Here is a 15,662-nt window from a genome sequence, read left to right on the forward strand (position 1 = left end):
TGTGTATTGAATGTTCAATAAATTCATAATGAAAAGAATTAAGAGTGTAATTTTCCTTGAACCGCTTCGGATAATGAGTTGGGCTCCATTAGTTTTTTTTTTTTTGCAGTTGACTGTGCGTTATCATGTTGGATGCGTTTCCATTCACATACCCTACAAATGTAGAGCAATGGCGACACACCCTCCTTGTTTTTTACCCTACTCTCTCCGTGCTGTTGTTGCTTACTGGGAACCGCAGACAGGTCTCCCAGCTCCGGCGTTTCATGCGCGCTCGCCATAGTGTGACCGACTCGCAAACCAATCCGCTTTTGTTGCTAACCTCAGCATATGTTGCTAATGGTGGACAGCTAAAAGTTTCCTGACGGAACTTGCGCTTGTGCAATTTGGTTCTGCATTACGTGCATCAATCTACATAACATTTAATTACCAGACAACGGAAACTTAGCATTAGGTTTTACCACCATGGAAAGACATGGAGGCTGTTTGGAAATGAACATTTTTACCATTTCAATAGTCTGCCACAATAGTTTACATTTCAGGTGAGAAATAGGCCATGCAGTCATGCTTCATTTTACATCTACAACGCCTAAGTAATTCTTCACAAGGTTCAGTAGTTTAGAGGCAGCGTGTCAGTGCTGTGTACTCCTGAGCTTAGTAAATTTAGACTGTTTTTTGAAGGCGAGGTCTCCAAATGTGGAGATACAACTAAGTTTAACAGTTGTTTGCATTTTGACATGCGTATTAGTTTGTATTTCTTACTCTTGTATTGTGTTTCTTTCCTGTCTTGGTATTCCCCTGATGTTGCTAAGCAGCAGGTCTGTTTGCTAAACATGTCTTGGAGACCGATGGCAGCTAACCAAACACCCATGCAATTGCCCATGGCATAAAGTGAAATTTTGCTCTGCTTTTTTCTTTCCTTTTTTTAACCTTGACACAACTATGTGTCTTGCTGCTGGATGTTATATTTACTGTAACCCTCACCTGTTGCAGACAAGACTAAGCATAACACCCAGCATAAAGAGAACATGCCTAAGAGAGCAGTCCTGAAATGTTTTGCGTGATGCAGACTGGCAGGGAAGGGAATATTAAGGTTCTCAGCCTGATGGATACCCAGCATTGATGATGGCAGATGACTAGGCAGTCACTTTATTAATTATATATACAGTAAACTGGCCCATTGCCACATCCTAAGTCTATCTCCCAAGTAACATAATCGTAAATTATTGAGGTCAAAAGCACATTTTTAAATATTAGCCCAAATTTATTATAGCTACAACATACTTAAGAGGAGTAATCATCATAATAGATTAACCTCCTAACCCTAAACCAATGGCCACATAAGTTTGCTCCCCCTTTTTTTCAATCCTTCCCTTTTTAGGAAAGAGCACTCACTCCAAGAGCACTCACTCCAGAACATATGGAACCATTTGACAACCAGTAGGGACTAGCTCTAATTGACCATGAGCAGTGGCCAACAATTAGCCTGTCAAACACTCGACAATCATTTAATTTAACATTTATGCCGAATTCAACTTACTTTCAATCCCATGTCATAATTTACCCCCATATCTTATTTTAAAGGATTTTTATTCCATATTTTCTTAAAGGTACACTGTGTAGTGTTTTAAAGGTGCAATATGTAATATTGTGTGTAATACTGGCAGCTAGCGGTTAAAATAGTTACTGCACTACCAATTCAAAATACTGGAGAGTCGTTTCCCCACGCCCCCTCCTGCCCAGACTCGAAGTTCACGGGGGTTGCCAGGCTGAGACCGCAGCATTCACAACAACGTTGCTAGACACTTTTCTCACATAGCCAGACATTACTCCACAGCACAGCGGAGTAGCTAACGGTAGATGCTGGCTATATTGACAGTCATAAAAGCCCGTGCTCACGCGGAGCTCTGTAACCAACTGACAGACACACTTTTTGGCCGCAAAATTACAGTATGAACCGCTAAAAACACAACAACCTCACTGTCCTCTCCACACGCCAGTCAGGCACACTTCCTCGGCTTAGAATTACAATACGAAACGCTAAAAATACCACTACCTTACCGGCGACACACTTCATTGGCTTAGAATTATGGCAAAATCGCTAAACACACTGCAAACTCACAGTCCTCTCTTTCGATTTACAGCCCCCTCTCGTGGTTTAAAATAACTCACCGTTGTCGGCTCCGACTCTTGGATTTTGTTTTTAACGTTAACAGGTATAGCAGGGTTAGCATGGCGGTGTTAGCCAGGACCAGTCGGGATCACTTTACTGGCTGTGTCTCAATTGTTTTTGCGAGTAACCAACTCGGGTTTACTCTAGCTATATAATTCAATGTGAGAACACAAATGTTGAAATGACAAAAATCCGGTCCCTAGTAGCTGTGATAAATTAGCCTGAAGCTAATGCTTACCGGTTCAGGAGAAAATAAGCCAAACCTCTGCATCCTTTTGGGCTCTAAGCTGTCTCCATCTTTACAAATACATCTCCATTATTTACCAGGGGGTTGTTATGTCTCTGGTCACGCAACTGTTAGAAACATGCGGTTTTCTTTTTTTAGGTCGGGTAGAATCTATCTCCATTGATCCTGTTTGTTTGTTTGCTGCTTTCATGGCTGTACTAACGTTACAGCGACAACTGGCACTTTACGGTTCGTTTTACAGGTATATCTGGCAACCCGGCCTGGCTGTCAAACTGGGCCGTTGATAACAACACACAGATCAAAACATAAACATAAATTCCGTCACGGAATGTAAATTACAAAAAGAAAAATACTGAAATTAGCATTGTTGTCAGAAAAGATAGTATTTCAGTTTAACATGTTTCCTTAATATCTGATGAGGCATTGGTGTCATTTTTGGATTTATTACAGTACAAATATTACATATTGGACCTTTAAGTATTTTATTAGCTAAAATCAATGTCTCATTGGTGTAAAATTACCTCTGCCAATGATCGGACTTATCCTTGTAAGCGAAGAATTTCTTATCTGTATTTACACTGCCATTTTGAAAAACTATAATCGTTGAGAGGAACATAAAGCACTAGCCTACCTGTCTATCTAATCCACAACGCGTTTCGTGCATGAACTAAATAAATCTTGGCTAAGCTATATTTCTATCCCTGATTGGAACTAAAAATTTGCTCTGTAATGGAAAATAGTTTATACTGTATTCTACCAGAGGGCAGACACACATCACATCTAACTTGTCTAATGCATATGGTACACACAGTTGCTCATTAAGGATTGCTGGTATTTTCTTCAGACACAGTGCATACTTGACAATTAGAGCTGTATAGTGCTGCCCTCTGTTAATAGGACAGTTGTATAAGAAGAAAAGCTTAAAGATTACATACTGTAACATTTACTATATTGTATATAAAACGATCATGGTCAATCAACAGATTAAAAACCTGCAAACCTCCAATATTAGAAAGCAGCTCCTGCAGCAGTATCTGCTGGAATTTGACACAGGACACTGTTACTAAGACGCCCTCTAGACAGGTAGCTGATTTAGTTGTCTGTTCACATGTAGCTTCTATTCTACACCCAGATTGTGTGACAAATCTGTAGGTCCAAAGGTAAGCAAACAAGCCTCACTCCTCATGACAAAGTTGTCCTTGTTGAGTGTTGCCCCAGACTACCATCACAGAGCAACTCTTCTTTTCCCATTTTTGCAGTGTTGGACAAGCTACTTGGAATATGTAGTGACCGAAGCTACCAGTTATTCTACATTAAATGAAGCTTCACTACACTGACTAACCACCATACTTTGGTTTTTGTTGTACCCTCTGCTGGTCAATGTTACAAACTACCTAGTAATATTTCAGAGTAATCTAAACTTTTCCTCTGTTCCCTCATTCCCCCCCCCACTAACGCCACTAATTGTAGCGCCATCTGCCCAAAACTTGACTTGACATTGAAAAGTAATTGCAACCATTTATGTAATGATTCTTGGCTGCTGATTATATCAGGGTGTCCGCGGGGTTTTAAAAAGTATTAAAAGGTAGTAAATCAAATTAGTAAAAATTAAGGCCATTAAAAGGTATTAATCACCATTTTACGAGGTATTAATTTTTTTATTTTTTTTTGGCAAAATATGAGTTGTCCATTTGTTTTATTATGTATATTTAAGTTGATCTTGTAAAGTACGTGTGATACTATATCCTATCCTGCATCGGGTGATAGCCTATCTTAGCCTGACAAGCCCACATCAAGATGTTGGGTCTGGGAGTACACCATTGGCAGGGCTCAATCCGAGGTGCGGGATAAACGGTTGTCTTTCAAATTCCCTCTGCACGCTACAACCAAGCAGAGCAACGAAGAAGATAGCGGAGGTAGTTGATAGCAGGTTGATAGGTTAAACTTTTGCCGTATCCGGTCGGCAAAACTCCGAACACATTACTTCAGTGCCGTTCTTTCTTTTCTCAAAGAAAAGCTTAACTCCAAGTATTCCAGAGTCGCGGTCAAAGCAGATTCCAAAGACCGCTGTTAGCCAGCAGCAGCTCTTCTTTGTTTAAAAGTTCTTTGTATCCCACAAAGATGAACAGAGATCCTGAGTGGTGCATCACACAGATGAAGAGTATAGTGCAAACATTCCTCCAGGGCAAGCAGTTGACAGGTGGCATCTCAGCTGGTAAGAAAATATTGTATAGGGACAGTAGAAGTGGATAGGTTATTCAGATTGATTAAGGACATGTATTAGCGGTCTCAGTGTGCAAGGTGGTTTTGTGCATTCTCGTAACAGTGTGGAAGTGTCATTGCTTTTACCTAAATAAACTTATAACAAAAAGTAAGGAAATTTGTGTTTGGTAGATTATTTCTCTGTGGTAACCATGCTTTTTGGCAATAAATCTTATACCGTTGGAAAGCCTGTTTAGTTCCCTTTCAAATGGTTCCCCATTTGTAAGGAACATGCATTTGTGGGATGAGCAGCAGCGCTGAGTATGTGGGTTGCGCCCATGAAAAATTTGCCAAATCTTCTCTGCCAATGCCAAACAGCTTATTCTGCCATTGACTCGTTTGGTGGATTGGATGATTGAAGTTTGAAGAAACAAGACATGCAATTTAACAATATCACAATTTAATTCATCAAACGGGAGCCTCAGTAGCATGTGGAAGAACCATACACAGCCACAACAGCCTGGCACCTCCTCCTCATGCTGGTCACCAGCCTGGTCACACACTGCTGTGGGATAGCATCCCATTCTTCAACCAGCATTTGTTGCAAGTCAGCCAACGTGGTTGTGTTGGTCACTCTGGCACAAACAGCACACCCAAGCTGATCCCACGAGTGTCCAATGGTGTTGAGGTCAGGACTGCTGGCAGCCCATTCCATCCTCTCCACTCCCACATTCTGGAGGTAGTCTCTGATAAACCCTGCTCTGTGGGGATGAGCATTGTCATCTTGGAGGATAGTTTGATCCCAGACTGTGGAGATATGGGATGGCCACTGGTTGCAGAATCAGGCACCGGATTGTCAGCACCTGGGGGTACCAGAAGCTCAAAACAAGAGTCCATAGCAACAGCAAAGAAAAGCTGTTTTTTTCATGGGCGCAACCCACATACTGAACTCTGCTGCTCATCCCACAAATGCATGTTCCTTACAAATGGGGCACCATTTGAAAGGGAACTAAACAGGCTTTCCAACGGTATAAGATTTATTGCCAAAAAGCATTGTTACCACAGAGAAATAATCCACCAAACCTTTTTTTTCCCTTACTTTTTGTTTTAAGTTTAATTTATTTGAACAAGTTCTGAAAAAATATACTACTGTATTTCCTCAAATAAAAGCCGGGGCCTTTATTTACCTGAACTGCAGAAGGTACCAGGCTTGTATTTGAAGCAGGCTTGTATTAGAGGCAGGCCTTTTATTTCTAATTCCATCTGTCTGATAAGTATAATTATTTTAAATAAACTGTTTTAAATGAAAAACCATAGCGTTCCAGTGGACAGAGATCATTAATTTTTTTTGAGAAACATTTGCAAAAATATCACCATATACAACAGGCAGAAGGGCGACAAAGCAATTTGGGTCAGAATGAATTAAACACCTGCATTGTGTCAGTTTGAACCCTGTAAATGTACCAGGTATTTATTTCAAATACAGGTACCACGTATTGCTGGTATATTACACTAAGAGCATACAGGAGTTGCTGGTTTGCAGCACACCAGTAGCTGATTAACGTTCAGACGGTAGCTAGCTAGCTTTGTTTCTAGCTCCAGGCTAATGGTGCGTTCTTTTTGTCCACCGAAGTCGATCTACGAGTCATTTTCCGGAGTTACGAACCAGAAGTCGCCCCCGAGGTCGTATATATGACTCGTCAAGTCGTCTGAACTCAGAGAACCCGAGTTCACTTTCAAAGATGGCTACGTCATGCATCACACGTAGTAAACATTGTGGTTTTCTACAATTTTAAGCACTTTTGTCTTTGTTGTAACCAAATTAAGAAGTCGTACACATAGCACTGTATACTGCTACCTATAGGCATGTCGCTACAGTCTTATGAGTTAAATACCACCTAATTAGTTATTTTGTAGCTTGTGCAGCTGAAATTGGCTAGAGACGCTCGGTTGCTATATGACAACGGCTTTAAGCCCAGTCTTGAGCAGAAAGCAGAGCAGTAGCCTAACGTTAATCAAAATGTAATTTTCATGTATCAAACTGTGAAATATATTTGTGTAATATGTCAATAACTGGGTGAATAGAATCCTAAATGTTACATAAATCAATCTTTTCTCCAATTCGTAGTATTGTGTGACAAAAAGAACGCAACAATCCACGGTTATTCGTTTTTCGACACGGATGTGACGTCACACTCAAGCTACTAGTCGCGATTAGTGATGGGACAACCGACTCTTTTACGTGAGTCGGTTCAACGGGACGGTCGTTGGTTGGCCTACCGAGTTAATAGATTCGGTCACCAGTTCGCGCCCCTCGGTGAGATCGCGTTCCCCCGCCAGGAACCAAGACACCGCGGTAGACTCGAGCGGTTGCGGTTACATTCGGTCTCGACATACTATTTACACATCATACTGACCGACACTAGACTCACGCACTGGCCACGGTTACATTCGGTAGCCTGGTGGGCGGTCTTCTCGTGACAGCCTACCTATCACGTAACAGACATTTAACTTAACAGAACTACTAAGATAACATTACGTGTATTTGTATGTGATATTTAATACTTTCCCCTTGGTAATGTAGCATATGAATTTCCATGAACACAATTCTAAAATGCACGAGACAAAGGCTTCTGCTATCGGTAACTCAAACTTGCCGAGAACCTAGATACCCGTGATTACATATGTGCATTAGGCACGGTTACGGTCTTTTTTTTTAAGTAGCCTGGTGCACGGTCTCCTGGTGACAGCCTACCTATCACGTAACAAACATTTAACTTAACAGAACTACTAAGATAACATCACGTGCATTTGTATGCGATATCCATCGATAATGTAGTCTATGAATTTGTATGTACACAATCATCTAAGATGCACGAGAAATAAAGGCTTCTGGGATCGGTTGATAACTCAAACTTGCCGAGAACCTAGACACCCGTTTGAATATAGACTCATGCAGTACCCTCGGTTATGGTCTTTACGGTCTCGTTTAGTAGCCTGGTGCACGGTCTCCTCGTGACAGCCTACCTACCACGTAGCATCACTTCTCTAACATTTAACTTAACATAACTACCAAGATAACATGACGTGTATTTGTATGTGATGTACTGTACATTTTCCATCGATAATGTGTGAATTGCCATGAACACAATCCTCTAAGATGCACCAGAAACAAGGCTTGGTTAATAACTCAAACTTGCCGAGAACCAAAACACCGCTTGATTACATTAGACCCGAGCGGGCCGGCCGGTTGCACGGTTACATTCGGTCTTGTTTAGTAGCCTGGTGTGTGGTCTAGATAGCTCATTTCCTGATTGATTCAACCACCACCACTCCAGTGGAGGCGCTAATGAGCTAGATTACGACCATAGACTGTATATTATTATGATTACGACACACACAGTAGCAGAAGAATACCAGCTACACACAACTGCACGAATGAAGTAAAAGGGAAAAAAAACAGGAGTGAGTCAGTTCATTGGCGTATGGCACTCGAGTCTCCCGGTTCAGTGACACGAGTCGGGTTAATTAACCGGCTCTTCGGTCAGTTCGTCAACACTAGTCGCGATTACAAGACAAAAAGAACGCACCATAACTTGTTTCCTCCCACCTCCAGCTAGCTAGCTGTGCTCTGCTCTTGTCGGCTAATCTTGTCAGCTCATCCTTCGGTTTCTTCCAGTATCGGATTCTCCTGGGGTCAATGTCGAAATGTCTCTTTTCAGCCGAGTTTTCCTCCGCATACTTTAAAACTCTTTTCGTTTTGTTGTTGAAAAGTCTGTCAATAACACCAGAGCCCGTCATTCTCTGCTAGCATTAAATGAGACCCGCGTTACATCCAATGTAGCTACTGCCATCTATTGGCAACTGTAGCTACGTTACTGCAAACTACACTTGGCTGAGTTACACATACAGCCACATTGACTAAAATACCGTCAGGACAATAATTCAGAAAAACAAAGTGTGGGAAAAAAGCATGAATATATTGTTGAATCTGTTAAATTGGTAGAAATGTACATTACAATGAACTTGAATTTTATTTTGAATTAATATTATATGAAAGGCACTTAGGGGGTTATCCACACTATTTTTTCCCCGGCCTTAATTTGAGACCGGCCTTTATTTGTCCGTGTTGACCATGCCCCCCGCCACTATCAGAGGCCCGGCTTTTAATTGACTACCGTTTTTTATTTGATGAATTACTATGTACTCCTAGCGCTCGATGTAGATGCTGTGATGGATGACAGTGTTTCCTCTAGAATTGTTTTCAATAGTGGGGGTGGGGGTGTTGAATGTCAAAAAGTAACATTACCTGAAAACAGCATGTAGGTTCTTTTTAGCATTTCATATCACACTTTCAGTCACTATGACCACTACTACTAAGGTCAGAAACATTGATTGTGCCAAAATATGAACAATAACGTCACTGTTAACTGGCTTATAATGTTAGCTTCCGACCGTTACCTTAAAACCATCCAGCAAATAGACGGTGCCGTTACCTGAAACCGGTGATTTAACGTCACCGCTCATTTTACACACAGTTTAACAACAAAAACAAAACGCTGATTGAACATTACTAGCTACGTTTTTCATGTTGGTTTTGAGCGGTATGCACCCATCATGGGGAAGAAAAAGCAATTAAATTGAAGCACTTACCATGACATCACAGGTTCACTTAGTTTCAAATGGTTATAATGGCATCACAAGTTCAAACGGTGAATGCTTGTTTGCTTGTCTGTGTGTATGCCTGTTTTCTGTCACTTGCCTCATGGAATATTTTCCATGTGTACTCATTTAGGCGTCTGTACATACAGAAGAAGGTTCACTTAGTTTGAAGTGGTTATAATGCCATCAGTGAATGCTTGTTTCTATCTATATAAATTATATTCTAAAGGTGAAATAAATGCAAGATGGGTTAGGGTTGCAAGATGTTTCCAAAGTCACTGAGTCTCAATCTATTCTGTTGACTTTCCCTATCTGCATTATTTTATTGGCCTACAGGGTGTAGTTTTATAAATCTCAAACTCTGTTTAATGGTTAGAAAACGTGTTGCCGTATAAACCTGCAACTCAATGGCGTGTCGGTTTAAAAAAAATATTGAATTAAAAATGGTATTAAATTTACCTCTAGGATTTTTGTATATACCCGGTTATATGCTGTGAAATTAGATAATGATTACCTTAAACACCTTTTGTCAAAGTATCAATTTCTTGCCTTTTTAAAATTTATTTGATTTATTTTATTTTTATTTTTTTACTATAATGTACCAGGACTCTTGGAGACTGTCTATAATTGGATGTCAGTCCATTGCTCTTGGTCTGCGTCAGCCCTCGAGTAATCAAATTCAGTTTCCTAGACAAATGCACTTTTTATCCAGATATCTTTAGAAGAGGATTTAGAAAATCTTATGTTATGAAACTTGAGTGTTGATCTTTCTTAAATTGGGGATTTTCCAGTTTTCACTGTTATTTGAACCACTTTGTCTTTAAGCTCATTGTCTGTGTTTAGAGACATCAAAAAGAAACTGTTGTAATGACTGACGTGTTTTGGGACACTCCCACATCCCTACAGGAAGAACTTCCTGCTTGTGTTGTGATCCTTGTCCTGTCGGAAACAAGCCATACAAGTGTTTCTTGCTCACTCTCTCTCTCTCTTTTACACACTCTCTCTCTCACTCACACACAATGGAAATCCACCTCCAAAACATATCCCACATCCTGTACTGTGCTTTTATTATGTTAATGATTCAGACTGGGAAACTGGTACCATGTGCTGTGTCAAAAATGGGGGAAAAAAAGCTTTACTAAATCAAGAACACTTGAACATTTGTCTTTCTTCAGGTTGTAGGTTAGGTTGGACCTCGGTTCTGGTCGTTTATCTGTAACTGGCCAGCTTTCCATTATCTTTGGAAGTGCTCTGTTATTTTAAGCACAGCTCTTTGACTTGTAGCGTTTGAATGGGCTTGTTTTCCAAAACTCTCGTCTGCCAGCAGATTCTTGTCTTGCTGAACAAGCTACAACGTCTGTTTCTGTATCGGGTATGTCCTAGATTCCTTTGGAAGTGGCTCTTTCTAAGTGTGCCACATATACAGTGCCCTCCACAATTATTGGCACCCCTGTTTAAGATGGGGTCATGGACTTCTAAGAATTCTCCCTTTTTTTTAAACAACATAGAACCCAAATGCAAAAAAAGAGAAAAATCCAACCTTTTATTTAAGTACATTACTTTGGTGGTAAAAAAAAAAAAAAATCACACATATAGAAAAAAAAACTTGAAATCATGTGTCCCACAATTATTGGCACCCCTGATGTTAATACTTTGTACAACCCCCTTTTGCCAACAAGACAGCACTTAATCTCCTTCTATAACATTTCACAAGATTGGAGTACACAGAGAGAGGGATCTTTGACCATTCTTCTTTGCACAATCTTTCTAGATCATCCAGAGTCCTGGGTCCTCTCTCATGCACTCTCCTCTTTAGCTCACCCCACAGGTTTTCGATTGGGTTGAGGTCTGGGGACTGAGATGGCCATGGGAGGACCTTGAGTTGTGACTGCTGAACCATTTCTGTGTAAATTTTGCCACATGTTTAGGATCATTATCCTGCTGAAAGACCCAGTGACGACCCATCTTCAGCTTTCTGGCAGAGGCCATCAGGTTTTTATTTAAAATGTCCTGGTAGTTCAAAGCATTCATAATGCCATGCACCCTAACAAGGTGCCCAGGGCCTTTGGAAGAGAAACAGCCCCAAAGCATCACAGATCCTCCACCATACTTCACGGTGGGCATGAGGTGCTTTTCGGCATACTCATCTTTTGTTTTACGCCAGACCCACTTAGAGTGTTTGTTGCCAAAAAGCTCAATCTTAGTCTCATCTGACCAAAGCACACGATCCCAGTTGATGTCCCAGTGCCGCTTAGCAAACTCCAGACGTTTACGTTTGTGAGTGTTAGTGAGAAAAGGCTTTTTCCTTGCATGCCTCCCAAACAGCTTGTTGGCATGTAGAGAGCGTCTAATGGTTGTTTTGGAGACTTCGTGACCCCAAGATGCCACTCTTTGATGCAATTCTGTGACAGTGAGCTTAGGACTTTTTTTTTTACTTCTCTTACCATCCTCCTCACTGTGCGTTGTGGCAAGATAAACTTGGGACCTCTTCCAGCCTTGTTTGTCACTGTTCCAGTTGTTTTAAACTTCTTAATGATTCCTCTGACTGTAGATACGGGCAAGTTAAGGCAAGTGGCTATTTTCTTGTAGCCATTGCCTGACTTATGAAGGTCGACACACATCTGCCTTACTTGAATTGTGTGTTCTCTTGTCTTTGCCATGTTGACAAATGGGTAAGAGAATTAGGACTCTGTGTCACGTCATATTTATACCCCAGGGAAACAGGAAGTCATGAATTACTATTTAAAAGTTCCTAGATACCCTGACCAACTTTAGCAACTACAGAAAAATATATTTTGAAAAAAATCTATTAAATTTTTCAGCGGAATTGTTAGGGGTGGCAATAATTGTGGGACACATGATTATTTTTTTTTTTTTTTTTACCAACAAAGTAATGTACTTAAAAAAAAAAAAAGGTTGGATTTTTCTCTTTTTTTGCATTTGGGTTCTATGTTGCTTAAAAAAAAGGAGAATTTTTAGAAGTCCATGACCCCATCTTAAAGAGGCGTGCCAATAATTGTGGAGGGCACTGTAACGCGTGTTAGTATTTCAGATGTTTAATAACTGGCACAACAAGATGAAAAGAAACGGGCAGTGAAAAGAGTCATTGAAATATGATCAAGCACTTGGTTTGTTGTTCATCATCTTTGTGAAATATGAACATTTTAAAACCCTTTGAATATTAAACGTTTTTGCATTTTTGTAGGTTAGTAACGAGTGCATATTTACCACTTTCTTGGGGTAAGTACCTTGTTGGAGGTGCTCACCAGAAAAGATTGTCAAACATAATAAAAAATGTTGTGGCCAGGTTGGAACAGTGGGTAGAGCAGGTGCACATATACTGAGGTTTATGCTTTGACGCAGAGGTCCAGGGTTCGAATCCGACTTGTGACGATTTCCTGCATGTCTTCCCCCTCTCTCCCCCCTTTCTCACCTAGCTGTCCTGTCAAATTTAAAGGCGAAAAAGCCCCCAAAAAAAATTATCTTTAAAAAAATAAAACATAAAAATTGTTGTTGGTGTATTGCTGCTTTTAATTTATGATTGAAGGAACTCTACATGCTTGCTGTGTGATCACGGGTGAGGAGAATCCACATGGTGGATAGTAGATAAAAGAGATTGATTGGGGGACTGGCGTGTTTTTGGCTTGAAACGATCATATTCCTCTGTTCTTACCCATCCGATGAATTAAGGCTAGTAAAGCAAAAATGTAGAATGGTCTGTGTCAGTGTAGAAGGACTTTCCTTAAAAAATGTAACAATGATGCTGCACCATCATTCTCACACATCATCATCCCCCCCTCCAAAATAGGACGTTAAATTCATATTCACACGCTACAACATGTTGGTAATACTCTTCTTTGAAACTGTCTGCACCACGATGCCCAGAAATTCCAGGGAGACCCTTGGAGTAGCAACTAGTAAACACCCTCATAGTGACAGTCAAACACGTGTTGTGGTAAAAAGGTCACATACAGTATGATCTACTACAGTAACGGCTTTGCAGCAGTTTGTGTTCTCAAGTCTTTCAAGTAGCTCAAGTAGTCTGTATATATTGGTTCATATTGCACACTGTACACCCGTTAACTGCTGCTTTCTAACTAGCAGTTAAATCTTCCTCTTTGCTCTTTGCACAGATATGAGACGAGTTGTACGGCAGAGCAAATTCCGTCACGTCTTTGGCCAGGCGGTGAAAAATGACCAATGCTACGATGATATCCGGGTGTCAAGGGTCACATGGGACAGCTCCTTCTGTGCAGTTAACCCCAAGTTTGTTGCCTTAATTATTGAGGCCAGTGGTGGTGGAGCTTTCCTCGTTCTCCCTCTTCACAAGGTAAGTTTCAGTTTGCATCATTTAAGAGTAGTTAATGCCACAGTGGTAAAGCACTGCATTGTGTACTAGGACAGAGCTAATCAGTCAGGGCTGGCCTCTAAAACAATTGGATGGAGATAAACCAGATGTGCAAGCATATTTGTATATGTACTGCTTCTTTATGCTACATCAGTAGTGCACACTGAGTGCCTAACAATAAATTGGTTAATCATTAATAATTTTTAGGTGAAATGGGCTACTTTCTTTGGCTTACTTTGGTGAATTTATGTGTGCTTTATTGACACTTTCATTTTCTAAGTGACAAAATTCTCAGTATGGTGTCAGTTCTATCCAAACATTTAGGAACATTTATGTTTAATAACACATTTTTGAGATTATATTCTCCACCTACAATCTCTCTGCATATTGGCTACCAGGAACACATGAATGATCAGTATTTTGTCCATCTCAACAATCTTGCTTTTTGATGGTTATGAAAAATCTTACCGATCACCCTAAAACAAAAAAATATATATATCCTTTCTCTTTATTCTGAGGAAAATGGTGCAATGAAATTGTTTAATGCTAACCATTTAAAGGTATTGTGTGTCTTTTAAAGGCAGTTAAGCATGTGATGTTTTTGTTACGGATATTACATTGGGATATTTTTTTAGATGGGGTGGAAATAATATTTTCTTCACGTCAGTGAAATAACATAAAGACAAGGAAAGCCATGCTCTCTGTGATCACATTTGGACTACATGAATGTAAACTTAAAGCACTTAAAAAGGTAGAGCGTTGAACAAAAGATCTTGATTCCTCTCCATATTTTTGAGAGTAATGGCAAATGTTTTGTATACAGTAAATAATAATTTGCATTGAAGACTTTGCCTTTTACAAACAGGACTGCTGACTATTCGTTTTAGTGTACCATGGGATTAATGTTTACCAGCGGGCTGTTTTGCACACCCTCATGTGTACAACCGAAACTACTCCAAAGCCCTGGAACGAACGGTCTCCTGATCCTTTTAAAGGAATCGCTCCACTCCAACTAGAAATAATTTTGGGTTGGACAAAACGGCATTTAAAGAGTGTTAAGATGTAAACAAGTTAGCTGGTGAATACATCCCTCACTTTTGTTTTAACCCTGCTGTCATAATTGGACTAATTAAGGTGCAATTTAGATCAGACCGAATCCAACCAGGGGCTCTGGCATGTCCCCTAGTGAGCCCTTGGGTGCCATTATGGTTGATAGTGGTAAATTGTTGGCTGCTGTTTCTATTTGGCAGTTCCCAGCAATGGCGAAGTGGCAGGTCCCGACACTGTGTGACATAAGTACTGCAATACTGTTGACAGATCTAACCTGGGCCTGTAATTAGTGTACACCAGTACACTGCCATGTCATCTGAGAAGGCTCTGGCATAAGGGACCGGATCCTTAGGCCTGTCATCGCACAGTTTACGCCTCTCAGCACCTCATTCAATACAGAGCTTGTACTGGAGATGGGCTGCAGGCTCGACCAGTTTCCCACTCCTGCCCTCCTCTATGTGCCTGCTTGCAAGAGCTGCCTTCTGCATGCCATGTCCCAGTACAGAAATGGTGTCTACTGAACAAAGTCTACTTTCACTACTGAACTAAAAAGTTGTGAGAGACTGAGGTCTTTATGTGCAAAGCAAACCTCATGCAATTTCCTCAAGTGAGAGATTAAACAACCTCTTCATTTTTAGATCTTCCCACATTCAAGTTGGCAGGCGTGACACAGACTAATCCTTCAGATTGTGTGTGTTTTCCTCATTTCAACAGGCCATGCATTGAAACACTGGAGCTGAAAGGGGAATACCATGTTATTTACATGTACATGTACATACTTTGGACAGTGTGACCAGTATGTATTGCCACCAAACCAGTTTTACAGCCTAGCATAGTTAACAGAAAGTCACCTGTTGGGACATAGATTTTTTTCTATCTATGTCAAAATTAAAGTGTTAATGCAAATTCCTTTTTAATGCCGCCACAAATTTTTGTAACACGCGATTAACGCACACACGTTCTGTGATTTCGCTCCGTAGTCT

General features: G+C 40.5%; 1 protein-coding gene across 4 annotated transcripts in view; it reads left to right on the top strand.

Annotated features, from left to right (window-relative positions):
- LOC120560931 (coronin-1C-A) overlaps window positions 1–15,662 on the top strand; it is a 44,936-nt gene that overhangs the window by 14,004 nt on the left and 15,270 nt on the right. For all 4 annotated transcript variants that reach the window (XM_039803821.1, XM_039803822.1, XM_039803823.1 and 1 more), the window contains one exon: window positions 13,415–13,611. In XM_039803821.1, coding sequence (XP_039659755.1) covers window positions 13,415–13,611 — 197 coding nt within the window. The remainder of the gene's footprint in view (window positions 1–13,414; window positions 13,612–15,662) is intronic.

The sequence above is a fragment of the Perca fluviatilis genome, chromosome 6 (assembly GCF_010015445.1).
Source record: "Perca fluviatilis chromosome 6, GENO_Pfluv_1.0, whole genome shotgun sequence".
NCBI lineage: Eukaryota > Metazoa > Chordata > Actinopteri > Perciformes > Percidae > Perca > Perca fluviatilis.